Source organism: Macaca thibetana, unplaced genomic scaffold (assembly GCF_024542745.1).
Source record: "Macaca thibetana thibetana isolate TM-01 unplaced genomic scaffold, ASM2454274v1 unplaced_scaffolds248, whole genome shotgun sequence".
Classification (NCBI taxonomy): domain Eukaryota; kingdom Metazoa; phylum Chordata; class Mammalia; order Primates; family Cercopithecidae; genus Macaca; species Macaca thibetana.
Window position 1 is genome coordinate 1 of NW_026089037.1, and position 25,000 is coordinate 25,000.

The window sequence follows — 25,000 nt, forward strand, 5'->3', positions numbered from 1 at the left end:
TGGTTGCTCTTTGAGCCAGCTTGGCCTTGCCTGGCATGCACAGGCTCCAGCTACTTACATGCTGCTCCAAATCAGCTTGTCCCCAAGTCTATGTCTGGCCAGGGCCACAGAAGGCCGAGTCCCCTGGTGGTAATCCTGCCCGCTTTCTGCACTTGAACATAAAGTCCTCCTCAAGACGGCCTGTGCTCTGCCTCTTGGCAACCAACAAGGCTGCAGTTCCATAGGAGCCCTGAGACATGGACTGAAACCCCAAAGGCAACGCATACCTTGCTTCTGAGCCTGATGCTCGTTTCCTATATATAGTTCCATTTGTAGCACGGTAGTTGCACTGAGGCTTGTGCATGCCAGGCAAGGCCAAGCTGGCTCAAAGAGCAACCAGCCACCTCTGCAAGGGTGTGTCAGGAGCAGGTGGAACAGATGCCAACCTCATTTGCTGCCGTTCAGGGTACCTCAGTTTTTCTACCGTAGAGGTAGGGTCCTAGTGCCATCTGCTTTTCCTTAGGTCTCACCTCCATCAGCCGTCAGGTGGCAGCCACTCAGCTGTGGGAACCTGGCCATCCCGGCTTCCTTGAGTCGCTGAGGTTGCTGGCTGCTCCACCTGCTCCAGGTACACTCTTCCAGAGGTCGCTGGTTCTTCTTTGAGCCAGCTTGGCCTTGCCTGGCATGCACAGGCTCCAGCTACCTACACGCTGCTCAGTCAGCTCGCCCTGCCTTGGCCCAAATTCTACGTCTGGCCAGGGCCACAGAAGGCCGAGTCCCCTGGGTGGTAATACTGCCTGCTTCCTACGCTTGAATATGAAGTGCTCCTCAAGATGGCCTGTGGTCCGCCTCTTGGCAACCAACAAGCACGCATTGCCATTCGAGGCCTGAGGCACTGACTGGAGCCCCAAAGGCAGCACACAGTCTGCTCCTGAGCCTGCTGCTCATTTCCTTTACGTGGCTCCATGTGCAGCACGTTTGTTGCACTGAGGCTTCCGCATGCCGGGCAAGGCCAAGTTGGCTCAAAGAGCAACCAGCCACCTCTGCACGGGGTGTGCCAGGAGCAGGTGGACCAGCCACCAACCTCACTCGCTGATGGACATGGTACATCAGTTCTTCTACCCTAAAGGTAGGGCCGAGAGGCAGACCACGGGCCGTCTTGAGGAGGACTTTATGTTCAAGTGCAGAAAGCAGGCAGGATTACCACCCAGTGGGACTCGGCCTTCTGTGGCCTACAGTGCCATATGAGCCCTGAGGCATGGACTGGTGCCATCTCCTTTATACAAAAATTAAAGATGGATTAAACAGTTCAACATGCCGTCTGTGTTTCCTCAGCCCTCTGTTCCATCAGTCATTAGGTGGAGGCCACTTAGCCTGTGGGAACCTGGCCATTACTGCTTCCTTGAGTAGCTGAGGCTGCTGGCTGGCCCACCTGCTCCAGGTGCACCCTTGCAGAGGTGGCTGGTTGCTCTTTGAGCCGGCTTGGCCTTGCCTGGCATGCACAGGCCCCAGCTACTTACATGCTACTCCAAATTAGCTTGTCCCAAAGTCTGAGTCTGGCCAGGACCACAGAAGGCCGAGTCCCATGGGTGGTAATCCTGCCTGCTTTCTGCACTTCAACATAAAGTCCTCCTCAAGACGGCCTGTGCTCTGCCTTTGGCAACCAACAAGCCTGCACTTCGATAGGAGCCCTGAGACGTGGACTGGAACCCCAAAGGCAGCACATACCCTGCTCCTCAGCCTGCTGCTCGTTTCCTCTATATGGTTCCATTTGTAGCACGGTTGTTGCACTGAGGCTTGTGCATGCCAGGCAAGGCCAAGCAGGCTCAAAGAGCAACCAGCCACCTCTGCAAGGGTGTGCCAGGAGCAGGTGGACCAGCCACCAACCTCACTCGCTGATGGACATGGTACATCAGTTCTTCTACCCTAAAGGTAGGGCCAAGAGGTAGACTATGGGCCGTCTTCAGGAGAACTTTATGTTCAAGTGCAGAAAGCAGGCAGCATTACCACCCAGGGGACTCGGCCTTCTGTGGCTACAGTGCCACACGAGCCCTGAGGCATGAACTGGTGCCATCTCCTTTATACAAAAATTAACTTAAGATGGATTAAACAGTTCAACATGCCATCTGATTTTCCTCAGGCCTCTGCTCCATCAGGTGGCGTCCACTCAGGTCGTGGGAATCAGGCCATTCCTGCGTCCTCGAGTAGCTGAGGCTGCTGGATGGTGCACCTGCTCCAGGTGCACCCTTGCAGAGGTGGCTGGTTGCTCTTTGAGCCAGCTTGGCCTTGCCTGGCATGCACAGGCCACAGCTACTTACACACTGCTCCAAATCAGCTTTTCCAGAGTCTAAGTCTGGCAAGGGCCACAGAAGGCCGAGTCCCCTGGGTGGTAATCCCGCCCGCTTTCTGCACTTGAACATAAAGTCCTCCTCAAGATGGCCTGTGCTCTGCCTCTTGGCAACCAACAAGCCTGCAGTTCCATAGGAGCCCTGAGACATGGACTGGGACCCCAAAGGCAGCACACACCCTGCTCCTGAGCCTGCTGCTCGTTTCCTCTATATGGTTCCATTTGAAGCACGGTTGTTGCACTGAGGCTTGTGCATGCCAGGCAAGGCCAAGCTGGCTCAAAGAGCAACCAGCCACCTCTGCAAGGGTGTGCCAGGAGCAGGTGGACCAGCCACCAACCTCACTCGCTGATGGACATGGTACATCAGTTCTTCCACCCTAAAGGTAGGGCCGAGAGGCAGACCACAGGCCATCTTGAGGAGGACTTTATGTTCAAGTGCAGAAAGCAGGCAGAATTACCACCCAGTGGACGTGGCCTTCTGTGGCCTACAGTGCCATACGAGCCCTGAGCATGGACTGGTGCCATCTCCTTTATACAAAAATTAACTTAAGATGGATTAAACAGTTCAACGTGCCATCTGCGTTTCCTCTGGCCTCTTCTCCATCAGTCATTAGGAGAAGCCACTCAGCCTGTGGGAAACTGGCCATCACTGCTTCCTTGAGTAGCTGAGGTTGCTGGATGGTGCACCTGCTCCAGATGCACCCTTGCAGAGGTGGCTGATTGCTCTTTGAGCCAGCTTGGCCTTGCCTGGCATGCACAGGCCCCAGCTACTTACATGCTACTACGAATTAGCTTGTCCCAAAGTACGAGTCTGGCCAGGATCACAGAAGGCCGAGTCCCATGGGTGGTAATCCTGCCTGCTTTCTGCACTTGAACATGAAGTCCTCCTCAAGACGGCCTGTGCTCTGCCTCTTGGCAACCAACAAGCCTGCAGTTCCATAGGAGCCCTGAGACATGGACTGGAACCCCAAAGGCGGCACTCACCCTGCTCCTGAGCCTGCTGCTCGTTTCCTCTATATGGTTCCATTTGTAGCACGGTTGTTGCACTGAGGCTTGTGCATGCCAGGCAAGGCCAAGCTGGCTCAAAGAGCAACCAGCCACCTCTGCAAGGGTGTGCCAGGAACCAGTGGAAGAGTGACCAACATCACTCGCTACTAGTCAGGGTACGTTAGATTTTCTACCCTAGAGGTAGGGTCAAAATATCATCTGCTTTTCCTCAGGCCTCTGCTCCATCAGTCGTTAGGTGGCAGCCACTCAGGTTGTGGGAACCTGGCCATTCCTGCATCCTTGAGTAGCTGAGGTTGCTGGTGGTGCACCTGCTGCAGGTGCACCCTTGCAGAGGTGGCTGGTTGCTCTTTGAGCCAGCTTGGCCTTGCCTGGCATGCACAGGCTCCAGCTACTTACATGCTGCTCCAAATCAGCTTGTCCCCAAGTCTATGTCTGGCCAGGGCCACAGAAGGCCGAGTCCCCTGGTGGTAATCCTGCCCGCTTTCTGCACTTGAACATAAAGTCCTCCTCAAGACGGCCTGTGCTCTGCCTCTTGGCAACCAACAAGGCTGCAGTTCCATAGGAGCCCTGAGACATGGACTGTAACCCCAAAGGCAATGCATACCTTGCTTCTGAGCCTGATGCTCGTTTCCTATATATAGTTCCATTTGTAGCACGGTAGTTGCACTGAGGCTTGTGCATGCCAGGCAAGGCCAAGCTGGCTCAAAGAGCAACCAGCCACCTCTGCAAGGGTGTGTCAGGAGCAGGTGGAACAGATGCCAACCTCATTTGCTGCCGTTCAGGGTACCTCAGTTTTTCTACCGTAGAGGTAGGGTCCTAGTGCCATCTGCTTTTCCTTAGGTCTCACCTCCATCAGCCGTCAGGTGGCAGCCACTCAGGCTGTGGGAACCTGGCCATCCCGGCTTCCTTGAGTCGCTGAGGTTGCTGGCTGCTCCACCTGCTCCAGGTACACTCTTCCAGAGGTCGCTGGTTGCTCTTTGAGCCAGCTTGGCCTTGCCTGGCATGCACAGGCTCCAGCTACCTACACGCTGCTCAGTCAGCTCGCCCTGCCTTGGCCCAAATTCTACGTCTGGCCAGGGCCACAGAAGGCCGAATCCCCTGGGTGGTAATACTGCCTGCTTCCTGCACTTGAACATAAAGTCCTCCTCAAGACGGCCTGTGCTCTGCCTCTTGGCAACCACGAAGTCTGCGCTTCCATAGGAGCCCTGAGACGTGGACTGGAACCCCAAAGGCAGCACATACCCTGCTCCTCAGCCTGCTGCTCGTTTCCTCTATATGGTTCCATTTGTAGCACGGTTGTTGCACTGAGGCTTGTGCGTGTCAGGCAAGGCCAAGCAAGCTCAAAGAGCAACCAGCCACCTCTGCAAGGGTGTGCCAGGAGCAGGTGGAACAGCACCAACCTCACTCGCTGATGGACCTGGTACATCAGTTCTTCTACCCTAAAGGTAGGGCCGAGAGGTAGACCACGGGCCGTCTTGAGGAGAACTTTATATTCAAGCGCAGAAAGCAGGCAGGATTACCACCCAGGGGACTCGGCCTTCTGTGACTGCAGTGCCCACGAGCCCTGAGGCACGAACTGGTGCCATCTGCCTTATACAAAAATTAAGATGGATTAAACAGTTCAACATGCCATCTGCTTTTCCTCAGGCCTCTGCTCCATCAGGTGGCATCCACTCAGGTTGTGGGAACCAGACCATTCCTGCGTCCTTGAGTAGCTGAGGCTACTGGATGGTGCACTAGCTCCAGGTGCACCCTTGCAGAGGTGGCTGGTTGCTCTTTGAGCCAGCTTGGCCTTTGCCTGGCATACACAGGCTCCAGCCACTTACACGCTGCTCTTAATCAGCTTGTCCCAAAGTCTAAGTCTGGCCAGGGCTACAGAAGGCCGAGTCCCCTGGGTGGTAATCCTGCCTGCTTTCTGCACTTGAACATAAAGTCCTCCTCAAGACAGCCTGTGGTCTGCCTCTTGGCAACCAACAAACCTGCAGTTCCATAGGAGCTCTGAGACATGGCTGGAACCCCAAACGCAGCACATACCCTGCTCCTGAACCTGCTGCTCATTTCCTCTATATGGTTCCATTTGTAGCACGGTTGTTGCACTGTGGCTCTTGCATGCGAGGTAAGGCCAAGCCGGTTCAAAGAGCAACCAGCCACCTCTGCACGGGTGTGCCAGGAGCAGGTGGAACAGATGCCAACCTCATTTGCTGCCGTTCAGGGTACCTCAGTTTTTCTACCATAGAGGTAGGGTCCCAGTGCCATCTGCTTTTCCTCAGGTCTCAGCTCCATCAGCTGTCAGGTGGAAGCCACTCAGGCTGTGGGAACCTGGCCATCTCAGCTTCCTTGAGTAGCCTAGGTTGCTGACTGGTCCACCTGCTCCATGCGCACCCTTCCAGAGATGGCTGGTTCATCTTTGAGCCAGCTTGGTCTTGCCTAGTATCCACAGATACCAGCTACCCACTCGCTCCTCCAAATCAGCTTGTCCTGTCTTGGTGCTAAATTCTAAGTCTGACCATGGCCACAGAAGACCGAGTCCCTGGGGTGGTAATCCTGCCTGCTTTTTACACTTGAACATGAAGTCCTCCTCAAGAAGGCCTGTGGTCCGCCTCTTGGCAACCAACAAGCATGCAGTACCTCACGACCCCTGAGGCACTGACTGGAGCCCCAAAGGCAGCACATACCCTCCTCCTGAGCCTGCTGCTTGTTTCCTCTACATGGCTCCATTTGTAGCACAGATGTTGCACTGAGGCTTCTGCATGCCGGGAAAGGCCAAGTTGGCTCAAAAAGCAACCAGCCACTTCTACAAGGGTGCCCCAAGAGTCGCTGGATGAGTCACCAACCTCACTCGCTGTCGGTCAGGGTACATCAGCTCTTCTACCCTACAGGTAGGGCCCCAGTGCTATCTGCTTTTCCTGAGGACTCTGCTCCATCAGCCATCAGGAGGCAGCACCTCAGGCTGTAGGAACCTGGCCATCCCTGATTCCTTGACTGGGTGAGGTTGCTTGATGGCCCACCTGCTCCAGGCGTACCCTTGCAAACGTGGCTGGTTGCTCTTTGAGCCAGCTTGGCCTTGCCTGGCATTCACAGGCTCCAGCTACCTACACACAGATACTCCGAGTCAGCTTGTCCCAAATTCTAAGTCTGGCCAGGGCCTCAGAAGGCCAAGTCCCCTGGGTGGTAATCCTGCCTGCTTTCTGCACTTGAACATAAAGCCCTTCTCAAGACGGTCTGTGGTCTACCTCTTGGTAACCAACAACCCTGCAGTTCCATAGCAGACCTGAGACATGGGCCCCAAAAGCAGTGCACACCCTGCTCCTGAGCCTGCTGCTCATTTCCTCTATATGGTTCCATTTGTAGCACGGTAGTTGCACTGAGGCTTGTGCATGCCAGGCAAGGGCAAGTTGGCTCGAAGAGCAATCAGCCACCTCTGCAAGGGTGTGCCAGGAGCAGGTGGAACAGATGCCAACCTCATTCGCTGTCATTCAGGGTACCTCAGTTTTTCAACCCTAGCGGTACGGTCCCAGTGCCATCTGCTTTTCCTCAGGTCTCACCTCCATCAGCCGTCAGGTGGCACCCACTCGGGCTGCGGGAACTTGACCATCCCGACTTGTTTTTTTGTTTTGTTTTGTTTTTTGTTTTCTTGGGTTTTTTTTGTTTTTGTTTTGTTTTGCATTGTTGTTGCATTGTTGTTGTTTTTGCAGCCACAGGAGATTCAGCCAATTCAGATGCCTTGCTACCCACAATTTGGAACATTCCTTTGGATTTGACCAAGTCAGGAAGAGATGGGAGAAAAATGAAACAACACAATAAAACCCCAAACACAAACAGAGTTCAGCAAAACTAACAAATGCATAATCCATATGATTACTGAGTGTTCTAATGGTAAGGAGAAATTAAAAGACAAAACTCTAATTCAGCTACTTACCTGGAAATAAGGTTCAGGCTAGTCATCGTTCTCTGCCCTCTTAGAAGCTGGAAAAAACTTACACTCACCTTCCCTTAAGAAGCTGAAACTCAGGAAAGGAGGTGCCTGCTCTCCATCGTCATGGAAGCAGGAAAACTTGCCATCCTTGTTGGAAATGAGTAAAACTTCAGAAAAGAGATATACAACAAAATCAACCATAGATCTCAACCAAATTTTGGGAGATCAGAGGCTCTCTGTTAAGCTCCCCAACCTCAGCAAATTATCGTCTTGGTTTGGGCAATAAAGATAGCCCAGGTTGGTATCAAGCAATAATGAGATTTCTCAAAGGTCAGAACCACCTTTGTAATGTCCTCTTTTTATCTTTAATGGTAGTCTGTTTTGTCAGAAACTAGGAGTGCAACACCTGCTTTTCTCTGTTTTCCATTTGCTTGAAAGATTTTTTTCCATTCCTTTATTTTGAGCCTATGTATGGCACTGCATGTGAGATGGGTTCTTTGAAGATGGCGTACTCCAATGGGTACGGTTCTTTATCCAGCTTGCCCCCATGTCTTTCAATTGGAGCGTTTAGCCCATTTACATTTAAGGTTAGTAATGGTACATGTGGATTTGATCCTATCATTATGCTGTCAGATGGTTATTTTGCAGACTTGTGTATGTGGTTGGTTTTTAGCATCACTGGTCTGTGTACTTCAGTGAGTTTTTGTAGTGGCTGGTGGTGGTCTTTTCTTTCCCTATTTAGTGCTTCCTTCAGGAGCTCTCATAAGGTAGATCTGGTGATACTGAATTCCCTCAGCATTTGCTTGTATGAAAAGGATCTCATTTCTCCTTCACTTATGATGCTTAATTTTGCTGAACATGAAATTCTAGGCTGAAAATTCTTTTCGTCAATAGCAGTTGGTGTAGGCTGGGGTGGGTGCTGCACTCCCCTGTGCTGTCAGGGCAAGTACAGCAAAATCAGGTCTCAGAGGAGAACTCTTTCAAAAGTGAACCCCCACCACAGCACAGCTGCTCTACACAAACGTGGCCAGACTTCTTTTTTAAGCAAGTCCCCTTTTTAAAGAGGGGAACTCTCAGACCTGATCTCTGCTGGGCAATCTTGTACATGAGATGTGGCTGGTCTAACCTCAGCATTCCTAAAGTGCTGGGATAAAGTGTCTCATGAGAGCAAGTGGACCCTAGAGAGAGAGCTGTCCCTGCCTCTGGGCTCCACATCACCTGACTTGCTGCTCCACCACTTTGCTCCTCTCCTGGGTGCTCCATCCCAGAGACATGTGAGTTAGCAATCACTAGTGTAATCAGCCCAGGATGGAGGGTCTGTGCTGTGGGCCCAAGCCAGGGTTGCTTGTCTGGTGATGAGCAGTGGAGGGCATGTCATGCACATGGGAGATGGACTGGCTTGCTCCAATAAACTGCAGCTTATTGGAGGTGTTGTCAAGGCACTTAGGGTCTTTGCTCCCTTGATATTCTGAGGGTAGCAAGGGCAGTTCCACTGCAGAGACCGTGGCAGAAAGGATTTCATTGGCTCCTGGAAGCTCTGTCCAGGGAACTAGCAGTTGCTGCTCGCTTGACAGCTCTGGTGTGGGCTGGCTAGAGACCCAGGCCAGGAGGACCTGCCCATCAAGCAGACAGTCTGGCCACTTTTCTGTAGGGCTGCTGTGGTATGCTGGGGGTCCTCTCCCATCCCTAATTGCCTCGTATTTTCCAGGGAAGATGATAGCCTGCCCCTTCCTCTGGGAGCTCTGTACCACTGAGGTGTGAACTTGTTGCCAATCTGAACACACCTGTGAGACATGTCTGGAGGCAAGTGGAGAAGTCTTACCTAGTCAGGAGAAAGAAGAACAGGGACTTGCTTTAAAAAAACATCTGGCCACATTTTTGTAGAGCAGCTGTGCTGTGCTGGGGGTTCACTTCAGCCCCTGGTTGCCTCAGACACTCTGAAGCCCTAAGGCTAAAATGGCTGAGTCGCCCAAACAGTAAACAGTCTGGTTCTCCCCCTGGGAGCTCTGACTCAGGGAGGCCTGAGACCTCTGTCGGCCAGAGAACAGCAGTCAAGGTAGCTGGAGACCCTGGTTGAAAGACTTCACCCGCTGACCAGAAATGGGGTCAGTGACTGACGTAAACAAGAGGCTGGCCACATTTTCGTAGCATGGCTGTGCTGTGGTACCTCTTCCATCCCTTGTCAGCTTGGGCTCTCCAAAGCCTGCAGGCCAGAACAGCTAGTCATCCAAAAAGCAAAGGAGGTGGCCTGTCCCTCTCTCTGGGAGCTCTGTCCCAGGAACATTTCAAATTTCCACTGGCCAAGGAATGCTGGCGGGGGTAGCTGGAGGCCCCAGGTGGGAGGTCCTGTCCAGTGAGGTGGAACAGGATCAGGGCCCTGCTTACAGAATCAGTCTGGCCGTGGTCTGGTAAAGCAGCTGCTCTGTGCTGCGGGATCTCTTCTGTCCCTGGTCGGGGCAGGCTGGAACGACTAAGTTGCCTGAACAGGAAAGATGGTGGCCTGCTCTATCTTTTCTCTCAGAGTTAATCTTGTTTGATGGAGCTTAATTTTCAGCCTGTTGATTTTACTTTCTACATTAGACTTGTTCAGAAAGAATCTGTTATATTTTAGGTTAGATATATGAGAATTCACTGTTTTCTGTAAATAAACCTGTTCATGTCTTGTTCTCTGGAAAGAAGTCTCTTTTAGCTATCTGACTTTGGTCACAGTCATGTAGAGCAGTAGCCAGTCCACAATGACATAACTGAATTTCCATTTCCAGTGTTTCCTTGGTGTGTCTTACATTGTCCAGAACTGAGCATTTTATTCTCAGTTGTCAAAATGCTAAGCTGTTCACTGTATTGAAATACTGTGCTTCCTCATTCAATTTTTTTAAGGTGTGCACGTTCATCCAATTCTTCTCAAGTCAGAGTACAGGTAAGCCCTGGCTGCCTCCAGCCACTCTCAGGGAGAGCAAAAGCTTTCATACACCCCGAGTTGGGGTACAAAAAAGGGGGCCATGAAAACTGTTCAAAATGAAACAAAATCAAAAAGTACTCAGGCGAAGATTTTAAAAATTTTGCATTACATAATTTACATGAAAGCAATGCTATCATCTCCCCTGTGTGAACTCGGGAGAGGACTGGGGCATTCTCCTTAGAGAGAAGTGGGGTGGCTTTTAGGAGGGCAAGGGGCTTCCTGAAACAACGCATCTCACAAAATTTGGAATGACTATTGAAAAGAAGAACAATGTACAATCAGAGTCCTCAGCCACATTGTAGAACTTTGGGGGATGCTCACTCCAACCAACTGCTGTCACCTTCAGCATTCCAGTTTTTAAATCCTAAGTCAAGTCAATAAAAAAAAAAAAAAAAAAAAAAAATTGAAACAATAAAACAAATAAAGTCATGCCAATCTCATCTTGTTTTCTGCGAAGTTTGGTTTTGTCAAGAAAGGGTGTAACGCAACTAAGTCACAGTCCACCTAGAAGCATTTGCGGTGGACAATGGAGGGGCCTGACTCATCATACTCCTGCTTGGTGATCCACATCTGCCGGAAGGTGGACAGCGAGGCCAGGATGGAGCCACCGACCCACACGGAGTACTTGCGCTCCGGTGGAGCAATGATCTTGATCTTTATTGTGCTGGGCGCCAGGGCGGTGATCTCCTTCTGCATCCGGTCGGCCATGCCAGGGTACATGGTGGTGCCGCCAGACAGCACTGTGTTGCTGTACAGGTCTTTGCGGATGTCCACGTCAGACTTCATGATGGAGTTGAAGGTAGTTTCGTGGATGCCACAGGATTCCATGCCCAGGAAGGAAGGCTGGAAGAGCGCCTCGGGGCAGCGGAACCGCTCATTGCCGATGGTGATGACCTGGCCATCGGGCAGCTCGTAGCTCTTCTCTAGGGAGGAGCTGGAGGCCGCTGTGGCCATCTCCTGCTCAAAGTCCAGGGCGACATAGCACAGCTTCTCCTTGATGTCACGCACGATTTCCCGCTCAGCGGTGGTGGTGAAGCTGTAGCCACGCTCGGTGAGGATCTTCATGAGGTGGTCAGTCAGGTTCCGGCCAGCCAGGTCTACGCGCAGGGTGGCATGGGGGAGGGCATTCCCCTCATAGATGGGAACACTGTGGGTGACCCCGTCACCGGAGTCCATCACGATGCCAGTGGTACGGCCAGAGGTGTACAGGGACAGCGCTGCCTGGATGGCCACGTACATGGCTGGGGTGTTGAAGGTCTCAAACATGATCTGGGTCATCTTCTCGCGGTTGGCCTTGGGGTTGAGGGGGGCCTCGGTCAGCAGGATGGGGTGCTCCTCGGGAGCCACACGCAGCTCGTTGTAGAAGGTGTGGTGCCAGATCTTCTCCATGTCGCCCCAGTTGGTGATGATGCCGTGCTCCATGGGGTACTTCAGGGTCAGGATGCCTCTCTTGCTCTGGGCTTCGTTGCCCACATAGGACTCCTTCTGACCCATGCCCCCCATTATGCCCTGGTGCCTGGGGCGCCCCACGATGGAAGGGAAGACAGCCCGGGGGGCATCGTTGCCCGCAAATCCAGCCTTGCACATGCCGGAACCGTTGTCAATGACAAGCACGGCGGTATCATCATCCATGGTGAGCTCATTCAACTGCATAGCCTTTAAAAGATCATCATTCTCTTTTTTCACGCTTTCAATTTCCTCCAAATATTTCTCTTCTCTTAGCTGGCTCTGATGTTTCATCGTGTCTAGCTCCAGTCTTAGCATGGCAATTTCTTCCTGCAACGTACTATTTTCATGCAAGAGATCTTTTTCTTTCTTAGGACAAGGAGAAAGCTAAATAAACAAAGGGAACTTTTAATTAGCACTCAATAGAATGACATATCATGATTTCTTCTGAAATTAAAAAATAACATGTGTATTTGTATAATGAAAGAATCCCCATAGTGGACATTTAACTGGAAAAAAAATTGGACAAAATTTCAAACCTGATAGAGTGTAAATTCCCAAAAGTTTAAGTATTTATTTAAAGACTATGAAAAATAAATCACTAGAGGATTTTAAAGAATCTCAGAATTTATAAAGCCTTTCTCTGAGTTACAAAAAAACCCAGAGGTTAAATTCTTTAAGTTCCTTTTACTGAAGAACATTTTACTGATATTCTACATTTCTAATATTTTTATACTCAGTTATAAGAGTGACATTTATTCATAACGGTTAAATCTAAGCATTGTACCCTTCCACAATGTACACATCTGCATCTAAGCACTGTACCCTTCTACCCTGTACACGTCTGCATCTAAGCATTGGACTTCTACATGCAACACTGAACTCATTTAAGATCACGATTCTTAAAAGGAGAGGTCAAAAAATATATACAAGATGCAGGATTTTCCCCAGGTCTCCTGATGCTACTTCTAGTGATCCTCCACAAAATCACAGTTACTTCTATGGTGTAAATACATAAATACAAAAGAAGCCTTTTATTTCAAAATACGAATGGTAAATAAGATAGAACTTAGAGAGATTTTCTTAGAAATCACGAGATTATTTGCCATTGCAATAACTTTTCTTTCCTCTTTACAATGTTTGAAACAGTAGTAAGTGTGAAATAGGGGAAATACACTGAACTATTTCTCTAGGAACAAAATACTTATCAATAAATTATCACTAAATGTGTATCATGGCATGTCATTGTTTTCAAAGCTCTTTGCATTGAAATGAGAAACTTCTTGGAGCAAACTGTTCCTCTCTGCAAAAGCAAGGATAATGACATCCACAATGTGGCCTCTGACCCAGCTATACATTTCCGACTTTCCTATCAGTGAAAATAATCAATTCACTTCTCTATTAATATTTTCAAAAAATAAACCAATGTCCAAAAACTAGACAATTTCTTTTTACTAGCGAAACTTATTTTTGATATTGGAAAGATCATCAATTCTGATGAAAAATATCAAATGCTTCTCCTTTGGATTGAGGCCATTGCTCGACTGCTGCAGGCAAATGGAGTTGAATTCAGAACATAGCTTTATCCTATATGTACATATGTAGATATATGACAAAGGATATATAGAATATATACACACATATATGAGACTTAAAAATCCTTTATATTTCCAAAATATATCATGTTTTAAATATATACACATATGAAAAATTTGAAAATAACTAAAGAAAATACCTCAGAATTCATTTTCTTTTCAGTCACTTCTATCTGCTCTTGTTTATTAGTCAGAATCTCATCTTGTGATATTCCAGTGTTCCGTTCTTCAGAAACTTGCTTCTGAGTATCATTTTGTTCATCACTAGAAGAAATTTTAATTTTCATGAAATACTGGAGGTGTCCCTAAAATGATCTACAGGGCACGATGGCGCCATCAGACGTCATTCACACGATGTATATCTGCACATGAATCCTAGACAAGGCAAAGGGGTCTCACATCTGTTAACCCACCTGCCCCAACCATGTTGGCACCAGGGACTGGTTTTGTGGAAGATAATGTTTCCAGGAACCTGAGGTGGGGGATGGTTCCAGGATGATTCAAGCACATTACATTCATTGTGCACTTTATTTCTATTATTATTCATACATAATGAAATAATTATATAACTCACCAAAATGCAGAATGAGTGGGAGCCTCAGCTTGTTTTCCTGCAACTACATGGTCCCATCTGGGGGTGACAGGAGACGGTGACAGATCATAAGGCATTAGATTCTCATAAGAAGTGAACAACCTGAATCCCCTGCATGAGCAGCTTACAACAGGGTTCGAGTCACACTCCTATGACAATCTAATGCCACCGCGGATCCAACAGGAGTAGGAGCTTGGGTGGTAATGGGAGATTTGATAAATGAATCAGTAAAGTCTCAGAAGTTACAAATTAAATGAATACCATCAGTAGCACCACTATACACCAACTACGACCAAGCTGAGAGTCCTTATCAAGAATCCAATCCCTTTTACAAAGGCTGCAAAAAAGTGTGAAATACCTAGGAATATACTTAATGAAAAAGGTGAGTGATCTCTATAAAGATAACTGGAAAACACCACTGAAGAAAATAATAGATGATGCAAACAAATGAAGATCCATCCTATGTTAATGGACTCAAAGAACTGATATCGTGAAAATGACCATAGTGCCCAAAGCCGTCTACACATTCCATACAATTTCTAGCAAAGTACCAATGTCATTCTTCACAAAGTTATTTTAAAATGCTGACATTTATGAAGGACCACAAAAGAGCCTGAATAGCAACAGACATACCAAGCAAAAGGAACAAATATGTTGGCATCACATGACCTGACTTCAAATTATACTCTAAGGCCACAGTAACAAAAACAGCGTGGCACTGGTATAAAAGTAGATACCTAGATCAATGGAACAGAATAGACAACTCAGAAATAAAGTCACTACAACCAAATGATCTCTGAGCAAGGATACAAAAACATACACTGGAGAAAGTACACGTTATTCAACAAATGGAGCTGGGGAAAAAAGATAGCCACATGTTGAAGAATGAAACTGGATCTCTATCTCTCACCATGTACAAGAATAAATTCAAGATGGATTAAGGGCCTAAACCTAAGACCCGAAAATATTGGCCTAGGCAAAGAATTTATGATGAAGACCCAAAAAGCAAAAGCAACAAAAATGAAAATAAATAAGACCTAATTAAACTAAAAAGCTTCATCAAAGCAAAAGAAATAATCATCAGAGTAAACCAACAACCTATACAATGGGAAAAAATATTTGAAAATTATGAATCTAACAAAGGACTAATATCTACAACCTACAAGAAACTCAAACAAATCAACAGGAAAAATACAAAGAATTCCATTAAAAAGTGGCCAAATTACATGAATAGACATTTCTCAAAAGAAGATGTACAAATGGTAAACAAGCATATAAAAACATGCTAAATATCTCTAATCATCAGGGAAATGTACAATAAAACAACAGTGAGATATCACCTCACTGCAGCCACAATGGCCACTTTTAGAAATCATAAAACAACAGATGTTGGTGTGGATGTGGTGAAAAGAGAACAGTTATACACTGCTGGTGGGAATACAAATTCGTACAAATCTATGGAAAACAGTATGGAGAGTTCTCAAAGAACTAAAAGTAGATCCTACCATTTTATCCAGAATTCTCATTTCTGGATATCTACACAAAAGAAATCGTACTCTCAAAAAGATACCCGCATACATATGTTTACTGCAGCACAATCCACAATATGCAAAGATACGGAATCAACCAGTGTCCGTCAACTGATAAGTGGAATAAAGAAAATGGATATATATATATCTCACATCACATATATATATCATATATATGTCTGTGTGTATATACACACACCGTATACATACATACATATACCCAAGACTGGGTAATTCATACACATACATACCTGAGACTGGGTCATTCATAAAGGAAATAGGTTTAATTGATTCACAGTTAGGCATGGCTGGGGGGGCCTCAGGAAACTTAACCATAGCAGAAGATGAAGGGGAAGCAGGCACCTTCTTCATAAGGCCGCAAGAGAGAGGGAGAGAGAGAAGTGAAGGGAAAGAGCCCCTTAAGAAACCATCAGCTCTTCTGAGAACTCACTCACTATCACAAGAACAGCATGGAAGCAACTGACCCCATGATCCAATCACCTCTCACCTGCTCTTTTCTCTCAACACCTGGGAATTACAATTTGACATGAGATTTGCATGGAAACACAAAGCTAAACTACTGGGGGGTGTATCCTTACTTTTAAAATATCTAAATGTCATTATTTATAATTCAAAAATGGTAATTTTTATTAGTTATGATTTTATTTGAAAATAAAATGATCTGGTAAATTTTCTTCACTTTTAACTTATTCAGTCAAAATATATAAAAAGCTGGATTTGCCAGCAGAAAATTGTAACTACTTTTTAATGAGATAAAAATGTATAACAATATCATGATTACTGTACAGAGAAGAAAGTGAACAAGAAAAGAAAAGGAATTTAAAAAGAGAGAATATCACTACCATATACATACATGAACTGACAAGGAGACTAAAATCTCCTACTAGAGATTATGTTAGGACTTGAGCAAAAGCTTCTAAAAATACCAAAAACAAAAACAAAACAATTATTTTCAAGAAATAAATTATACACAGAATTCTTCTGGTTAAGATGATGTATCAAAAAAAATCATCCTGAGAGCTACTATTAACCAATCCATCATAACCAAAACTCTAAGTCTACAATTCTGGAATATTAAAAAGTTTCATTTTGAACATAGTTAATGGAAGGCAACTTTTGAACAGAAAATTTCTGGTTAAAGTTGACTCAACTTAGGAAAGAATTGACCTGTAGCCATGGTAACAAGAAGCCACCCAGAGCCAGTTCAAAATCTAGTCAATCCACCAATGACCACTGGCCTTGCTCACCAACCCATATCCATGTGAGCAGCTTGCTTCTGAAAGACAGCCCAGCAGCAAGAGCTGCTCCATCAGAATAGACAGTGCCTGACCAGTATACGTCTTACTAGAGGAAGCAAAAAATTCCAACTCTGACTTTTTATTTCAAATACCAAAGGTCCATAATCCCTTGGAAAGAATTTGTGGTCCATTAAATTTACCACTCTAATAGTTTTTAATATAAAATACTAGTGGTCGGGCGTGGTGGCTCACGCCTGTAATCCCAGCACCTTGGGAGGCCGAGGCGGGTGGATTGCCTGAGGTCAGGAGTTCAAGACCAGCCTGACAAACAGGGTGAAACTCCCTCTCCACTAAAAATACGAAAATTAGTCGGGCGTAGCGCGCACCTGTAATCCCAGCTCCTCAGCTGGCTGAGGCAGGAGAATTGCTTGAACCCAGGAGGCGGAGGTTGCAGCGAGCTGAGGTCACGCCACTGCACTGCAGCCTGGGTGACAGAGCAAGACTCTGTCTCTAAATAAATAAAATACCAGTAAAGTCTGCAATTCCTCTCACTCATTTTACCATAATTGCAATTATCATGATTAACAGTAAAAGAATAGTGAATAACCACAATATTGGGCTTTTCTCCCTAAGCGAAAAAATATTAATATAAACAATGTAGCGTATTATAAAGTGCCAAAAGAATTTTAAAAATGCATATAATCACCTGGCAAAATTGTTAAAATGAACCTTGTCGAACACTTTTTAAGTGAGACTCAATCAAACAACATATCCAGGATAAACTCCACTCGTTTGTCCAATAACTATTTATTAGGTAGCTACGTCTCATATGTTAGGCCTTTTTCTAGGAAGTGAGGATATGGTAATGAACAATAAAACCCCTATTCATGAGAGTGAGATAAACACACAATACAACAGACAGGTAAGGCAAAATACACAGTACGTTAGAGGAGAAAAACTAAAGCAGGAAAATGAAATGTTTATGTGTTTGACGAGGAGGGTGGTGGGAAAGTTGGGAGGCCAGAAAAGCCCCTGCTGAGAAAGAGGATTTTTCTTTAATACAAAGAATATTGTATTTGTATATCAAAGACTCTAGAAAGTGATGATGTTAACAGAGTTGATGTCAAGATACAAACAGGTTTAAAGTTAGAGATGATAAACCACTGTTTCACTGAACCTTCCCTTGATTATGTTAGACAGCATCCCTGGTAGGCTCCCAGCTGAATCTTAAGCATGATGTGTCCTGGTGATACAATTGTAATTCCTTTCTGCTAGTCATCGTTCTCTCTCTTTTTTTCCTTTTCCTTCATTTTTCTCTGGACTAGGAATTGTGCTGGTACACGGTTCTTCCTCAGAAAGTGGTTATTCCTTAATGTGTTTCTTTTACCCCTTTTCTTCTTAGAAAGGGGATTTTAAGTAAAGAACTGAAGAGATGGAAAGCTAGACGAATATCCAGACACAGGGAACTTCTAAGGGCAGACAGAGGTGTGCCTAGAGTCTAAGCACTAGGGATAGGTAAGGAATAGCAAGAAGCTCAGTGTGGCTGAAGCAGAGCAAAGAGGTAAGGAACAGAAGTTCAAGCAGGAGAGGTAACATGCCAGATGGTTTACTGCCTTTTGGTTATTAGGAGGAACTCTGTCACATACTCGAAGAGTGAAATGGGAGGCAATCAGAAGGGCTGGGGCAGAGGAATGACACAATTTGACTTATGTTTTAAATCCATCCACTAAGTTAAGAATTGATGAAAGGGGAAGTTTTTAAAAACCAGGACTATCAATTCCCAGTCTACGACACTCATCTAGACTGCAGATGATGGTGGCTCAGATGTGCAAGATATGACTGGCTTCGGGATACATTCTTCAGGTAGGCCTGGCATTTACTGAGAGATTAGATGTGAGGTGTCAGAGAGAGAGAAAGATGAGTCAAGAATGACACCAAGGTTTTTGGCAGAGCGACTGGAAGAGTTGCCCTTAACCAGAGGAGGAAAGACTACATGAGCTGTAGATTTCTGGAAGGCATCAGGAGCCCAGTTTTGCATCTGACAAGTGTATGATACCCAACAGCTAATCAAATAGAGATGTCAAGTAGGCGGGCTGATATAGAGATCTGGAATTAAGGAGAGAGACCTGAGCTGGAGACATACATTTGGAAATCACTAGCATATACACAGTAGAAAAAGTCATGAGGGGCAAGGCATGGTGGCTCACGCCTGTAATCCCAACACAGACAGACAGATCACCTGAGGTCAGGAGTTTAAGACCAGCCTGGCCAACATGGGGAAACCCTGTCTCTACTAAAAATACAAAAATTAGCCGGGCATGGTGGCGTGCACTTGTAATCCCAGCTACTCAGGAGGCTGAGGCAGGAGAAGCACTGGAACCCAGGAGGCAAAGGTTGCAGTGAGCCAAGATCATGCCACTGAACTCCAGCCTGGGTGACAGAGCGAAACTCTGTCTTAAAAAAATAAAAAAGTTATGAGAAAGAAGATTGAGGACTGAGCTCTGGGAAACAACAACGTCCAAAAGGAGAAAGATGAGGAAGAGCAAGCAAAACAGACCACGATGAATGGACTAGAAAGGCAGGAGGAAAAACCTGAGGGGGTGAGGTCCTGAAAGCCTAGTGAAGACGCCGTTAGGGAGGAGATGTCCTTCACTGGCTCAAATATTGCTGACAGATTAAATGAGGTGTAAGAAAAAATGCCTAGATTTAGTTACAGAAAAAAGTAGTGATAACCTTGAGAAAAACAACTTTGGAGGAGTGCTGACACCGAAGACTTACTGGCATTGAGATCAAGAGTGAACAGAAAGAAAACCTGAGTTTGTGAGTGTAGACAGTTCTTTTAAGGACATCATACTTAACACAGTCATGACTGAGAATGATGTAATTTTCTTCCACAGTCATGGAAAAGTGATAGACAAGCAATAGCAGTTTTCAAATTGTATATAGCAGGTGGAGTTTTCAAATTTTATATAACAATTATGTATTTTAAAGTTTATAAAAATTATATACATATGGCATTAAAAAATGCCAGACTGAGATATTAAAGGTCCCTTGAACATTTCTAGATTACATAAGCTGATTATCATTTTGTTCATGCTGATACATAAAGACCAAGAAATACTGAAGGTTTCAGGGAGAGTATTTCTTGCTTGATAAAAATCAGCCAAGCTCAAGCCTGTAATCCCAGCACCATCACGAGGTCAGGAGATCGAGACCAAATACTGTCTCTACTAAAAAATACAAAAAAAACTAGCCGGGTTTCAGGGAGAGTGAGGCAGGAGAATTTCTTTGCTTGATGGGTGACAGAAAAATCAGCCAATTCTAGGAGAGTTGATACTCATCAAATATACAAAGTCATTGATCACAGTAAAATACTGAGTTCTACTAACAGGAATAAAGTGGGAGAAATGCAGAAAATAATCTTATTTTTATTTTAAAAATTTTATGAAGCCACTGTTGAAAAATACGGTGAGGTGAATACTGAAATATATCCTTTTCTCAAAGGGAGGATAATGTCACACGCAGGGGACTTTTACAAATAAGAGTCACTGCATTAGCAGCACCTTCCTTTTAGCACAAGGGTCGGAAAATAAGCACCTGTGGGCCAAATCCAGCCCACTGCCGGTTTTTATAAGTCAAGTATCTTGCAACGCAGCCAGGCTTACTGACTCTACAGTCCATGGAGTCAATTAGCTGGGTGTGACGTTACACACCCGTGGCCCCAGCTAGTAGAGAGGCTGAGAGGGGAAGATCGCTAGAGCCCAGAAAGTCAAGGCTGCAGTGAGCCGTGATCACACAACTGCACTCCAGCCTGGGCAACAGAGCAAGACCCTGTCTCAAGAAAATAAATATATATAGTCCACAAAGCCTAAAATATTTACTAACTGGCTCTTTGCAGAAAAAGCTGGACAACTCCTGGTTCAGTAGATAAAAGATCCTTTGATGTATTTTAATAAAATTTTTACCCAATACACTGAAATGTTTATATTAAATCTAGATCCCCACGTATAATCCCTCGGCAATATTCAGATTGAGGGTCCAATATTTCAGCACTCAGGCCACTGACAACACAAATTTAGTCACTAGCAATCTTGTGGCTAACAAAGTACAGTGTCAATGTAGCATGTAGCTTCCATTTGCAACACAGCAGATATTACAAGAATTCTAACAAGAATTCTTAAGATGTGTCATCAAACTAAATGCTTTAAATACATTTTAATTGTGAAATAATCAGTACTCTCTAGATCTAACCTCATCTTAAAAAAAATGGTTTATACTACCTTATTTTGGGGGTATGGAAACTGAGCTATTTCCTATTGATAAGGAATTAGACTAGCTCCAACTTTTTGATATAATAATGCTGTAATAAATATATAGGTAAGTATATATGTAACATATCTATACAAACATCCTTTACATGTATTATATATCCTTACTATGTTATATATGTGTGTGTGAATATGCCACTAAATTAATGCTCAAAATGTATACTAACAGTGTATGAAATGTCTTTTTCAACAAAACCATTTCCTTTGCAGCAACACGGATGGAGCTGGAGGCCACTATCCTAAGCAAACTAATGTAGGAACACAAAATCAAATGCCATATATTCTTACTCATTAGTGGGAACTAAACAATGAGAACTCATGGACACAAACAGGAGAATAACAGACACTGGGGCCTACTTGAGGATGGAGCATGGCAGGAGGGAGAGGACCAAAAAACTACCTTTTGGGTATTTTGCTTCTTATGTAGCTGAAACCTCCATGATACAGTTTACCCATATAACGAACCTGCACATGTACCCAAGAAGCTAAAATAAAAGTTCACTAAAAAGAAAAGAAAATGCCTTTTCCCTCACATTTGCCAATACTGGTTATTTTTCAAATAAATTAATCACCGGAAAAAATGGTAACTCATTGTTTGCTGATTTTCATTTTTCTGATTACCAGGCAAGGCTGAATATCATAGTAAAAGTATAAAATGTGTTCATCATGAATATTAGCCCAAATTAGGATTAGTTTGACAGCACATGGTTGTCTCCTGTTAAATGTTGCCAGAGGCTTACCTGTGACACTCTTCATTCTCAGTGTCAGGAAATTGCTGACTTTCAGGTGTTCTGCTCTTTCTTTGTGGAATTAATCCATCATCACCATTGCCAGCAGCAGCACCATCAGTCAGGTTTTCTGGTAATCCCACATGATTACTTCTGTGCTTCTTCACTTCTTCTTCAACCTTGAGTGGAAGTTTGATATTAAGGATGGTTATCGCTTTATTGAATAGAAAGGATCTTTTCAATTGATTTTATCACTTGAACAGTTTATCATTATTTTAGTCATTAAAAATATTTCACATTTAAATTTAATCATATATACAGAACTAGTAGCATATAATTTTATGATGTAATTATCATTAGTATCTCAGTAAAATTTTTGAAACATTTGCTTGATTTCTGTTTTACTGAATAAAACAGAATTTTCCAAAATTCAAAAAGGGCCCTCCTTCATTTTATGCTTTTATTCCCAACCACTCTTCAGAATCTTATATATGTATTTACCCCATTTGACTCGTGGGAACACACACATAAAAAGACAAAGACGCAAATTGTGTCTCCTGTCTTTACCACCTAGATTTTACATTCAACGGTCAGATTTAGAGGATGAAACACTGTGGGGCTTCAGGAGTAGAAAGGAAGATTGCCCTTTTCTGCACTAAGATATTCTTCTCCCACTGCCTTTGATCATTCCTTTTTCATTTGGTTCCTGGGATATCGAAAACATGATTGTGCTCACTGAAACATGGGAACCAAAGTTCACCACAACACAAGGAGCAGAGTGAAGCTGCTGAGGCACAAGCGTGGAATTCCAGAAAATGAGATGCTCCCCAGATTTCACATTCAATAGCCATACAATTTTCCAGCTGGAAAATACACAGAATAAGAAACTGTCCTCTTTAGCCACATTATCTATTGATAATCAGACTAAAACCAAGAAAGATAAAATGACTGATCCAAAGCTCCTAAAGTGGCATTACTTAGCATTTTAAGGCACCATTCAGGATTATTCCATAATAATGAAAGAACATCTCTAGGGTTTGCATCTCTTTAAAACTCAGTATACAGAATTCTTTCTGAGTTAAATATTAAATTTTTCACTGGTGATTTATGCTACTTACACGATAGGATCATGTATGCCTAAACTTACTACACTTTGTTAAACAATGTAACATAAAAATCTAATTCAACAGAAACATCTGAATATAAAGGTATACCTCTCTATCACAATCCTTATTTATTTCTGGTTCTTCAGACATTTTCTGCAAATGCAAAAACAGAAGGTTAATCTGCTTGCTGTATTTCCGTGATGTCTCCTCTTTCGGAATTTATGTTTTTAAAATAATTTTATTCTTCAGTAATCAAGTATGGACAATGAAAAATAAGAAAATAATTAAACTTAAAATTTAACTGTTAAAATAATTAAATAATTAAAATTAAGAATTAACTTTTTAATCTACATGTAGCTACTGCCACATCACTGGCTTCTAACATGTGAAAAATAATTCACCTTAGATAAAGGGAGAAGAAAAACATGAACCAGCAAACTTAACTTTTCACCATTTGTTTGGACTAAACTTAATTTGTTATGTGTTAGATCTACCAAAAATGAATTAGCAGATGATTTGTAGTGTTTCAAAGGCTTCCTCACTTGAAAAGGGTTTACCTCACGAAACCCTAACTAGTGAGCCCCTACATTGCACTGAAGTCCTTTTTTTAAAAGATTCCTAACTGAACTGTATGCACGCTTTAAATTATTAGGAGTTGAAATAAACACCAAACAGAAAGAAATGCAAATTCTTAAATTTTAATTGAAATTATATGCTGTAATATGAGAGTGTTATGAATATAGATTATGTGCTTAAGTCCAGTTCTATAATGTGTACTAATGACAGTGGATAAAATTGTTTGATAATCTGTACTGATTTTCTGCAACTGAAGTAAGTTCGAATGTTACTGTGTTTGTGCATCAACACCAAAGCTCCCATTCTGCAAGATGTGATTCTTGGAATAGGCAGTTGGGTTGCTTTTATGAACCTGATTCCCTCCCTGAACAGAAACGCTGAGGTCAATGAGAGACCACAAGGCAGAATATATCTTTAACCTTGGTATCAGTGACTGACAATAGAAAACTGCAGATTTTCAATCACTGGCCATGATTGCTCCTTAACCATGAATCCAGCTCAGGGACCATCAGGATTACATTGTTCATAATTCTACTGCTTAATAATATAATCCAATAATTGATGTTACTTTATCATGTTAGGGTGTTTTAAAAATAAAAGAACAAAGTTCTGGAATTTGTTTTTGCCTCTATTCCAAAAGGAAAGATTAGCTATAAGCTAATCAAAAAGGCAGATAAGAATATTTTAAATAAGAATACTGCAAAATTAGAGTATTTTAAATTTCACAGTGGTTATGTTTTTGAAGTTAAATATCAAATGTCAATTAGAATCCATTGATTCTTCTGTTAATGAGATTGCTGAATTTATTAAAATAAATTTTAAGAATCTATTTTTAAATTCTTAAAAAAAAGAATCTATTGATTCTCAAAACCTAGCCCGAAAGGTAATTTCATTTGGACTATCTAATATTATTAAAGCAAAGAAAACAACATTAAATCAAAAATTTAAATTTAAAAGTTTCCATGCCTCTGGCTGGCTATTTTCACTGCCTTTAAGCCTTTGTGACTCTTCCTCTGATGTCAGCTTTAAGTCTTGTTCTGTTGAGAAATCCATGTATTCAGTTAAAATGAACCACTTAGAACAGTTAAAAACTATTGTCTTTATAAAAATAGATTTAAGACAACATTTTATTTTATTTCATAAATTCAGGGTTTAGTCTTTCATGAAATAGTTACTTAGGAAATAATTATCCAAAACTTCAACAAACCACTTGGGGAGACACCTGATGTGATTCACTCACAAATTCATCCACCCAACAGAAATGAACAAAACCACCAGAAACACAACTTTAAAATACAGTAGAAACGTATAAGGTGACATGGTATGTTGTTCTCCACTTCCTAACAGTGAAGCAGTAAATGTAATGAAAAGAAAATTTAGTTTTCCTGCACTTAGCTACTCTGACTCTAAGGATAGCAACAGGCAGGACCCAGGAAAGGTCAGGGTGACCCTGTCTGAGAAGCCAGAGCCCACAGGTATGGGCTCCAGACATCCCAGAGCAAGGTTAAGAAAACAAATTCCTTTCCCATCTCCCCTTCCCCTTAGCATTTACTCATAGCTATTTTTATAAATGCATATATTTTGCAACTTTCTGTTTTCCTTCAAAGCAGCTGCAAGGTCACAGGCTATGCT

General features: G+C 44.0%; 1 protein-coding gene across 1 annotated transcript; it reads right to left on the reverse strand.

The window, feature by feature from the left end:
* Positions 1-5,004: 5,004 nt before the first annotated feature.
* On the reverse strand, positions 5,005-24,994 carry LOC126947410 (actin, cytoplasmic 1-like). The gene is made up of 5 exons (XM_050778069.1): positions 24,335-24,994; positions 22,901-22,945; positions 21,699-21,865; positions 13,391-13,514; positions 5,005-12,042 (listed from the first exon to the last, which is right to left on the reverse strand). Exons 1-5 carry the CDS (start codon positions 24,419-24,421, stop codon positions 10,714-10,716), a joined length of 1,752 nt encoding a protein of 583 aa, XP_050634026.1. The 5' UTR covers positions 24,422-24,994; the 3' UTR covers positions 5,005-10,713.
* Between the last annotated feature and the right edge of the window lie 6 nt (positions 24,995-25,000).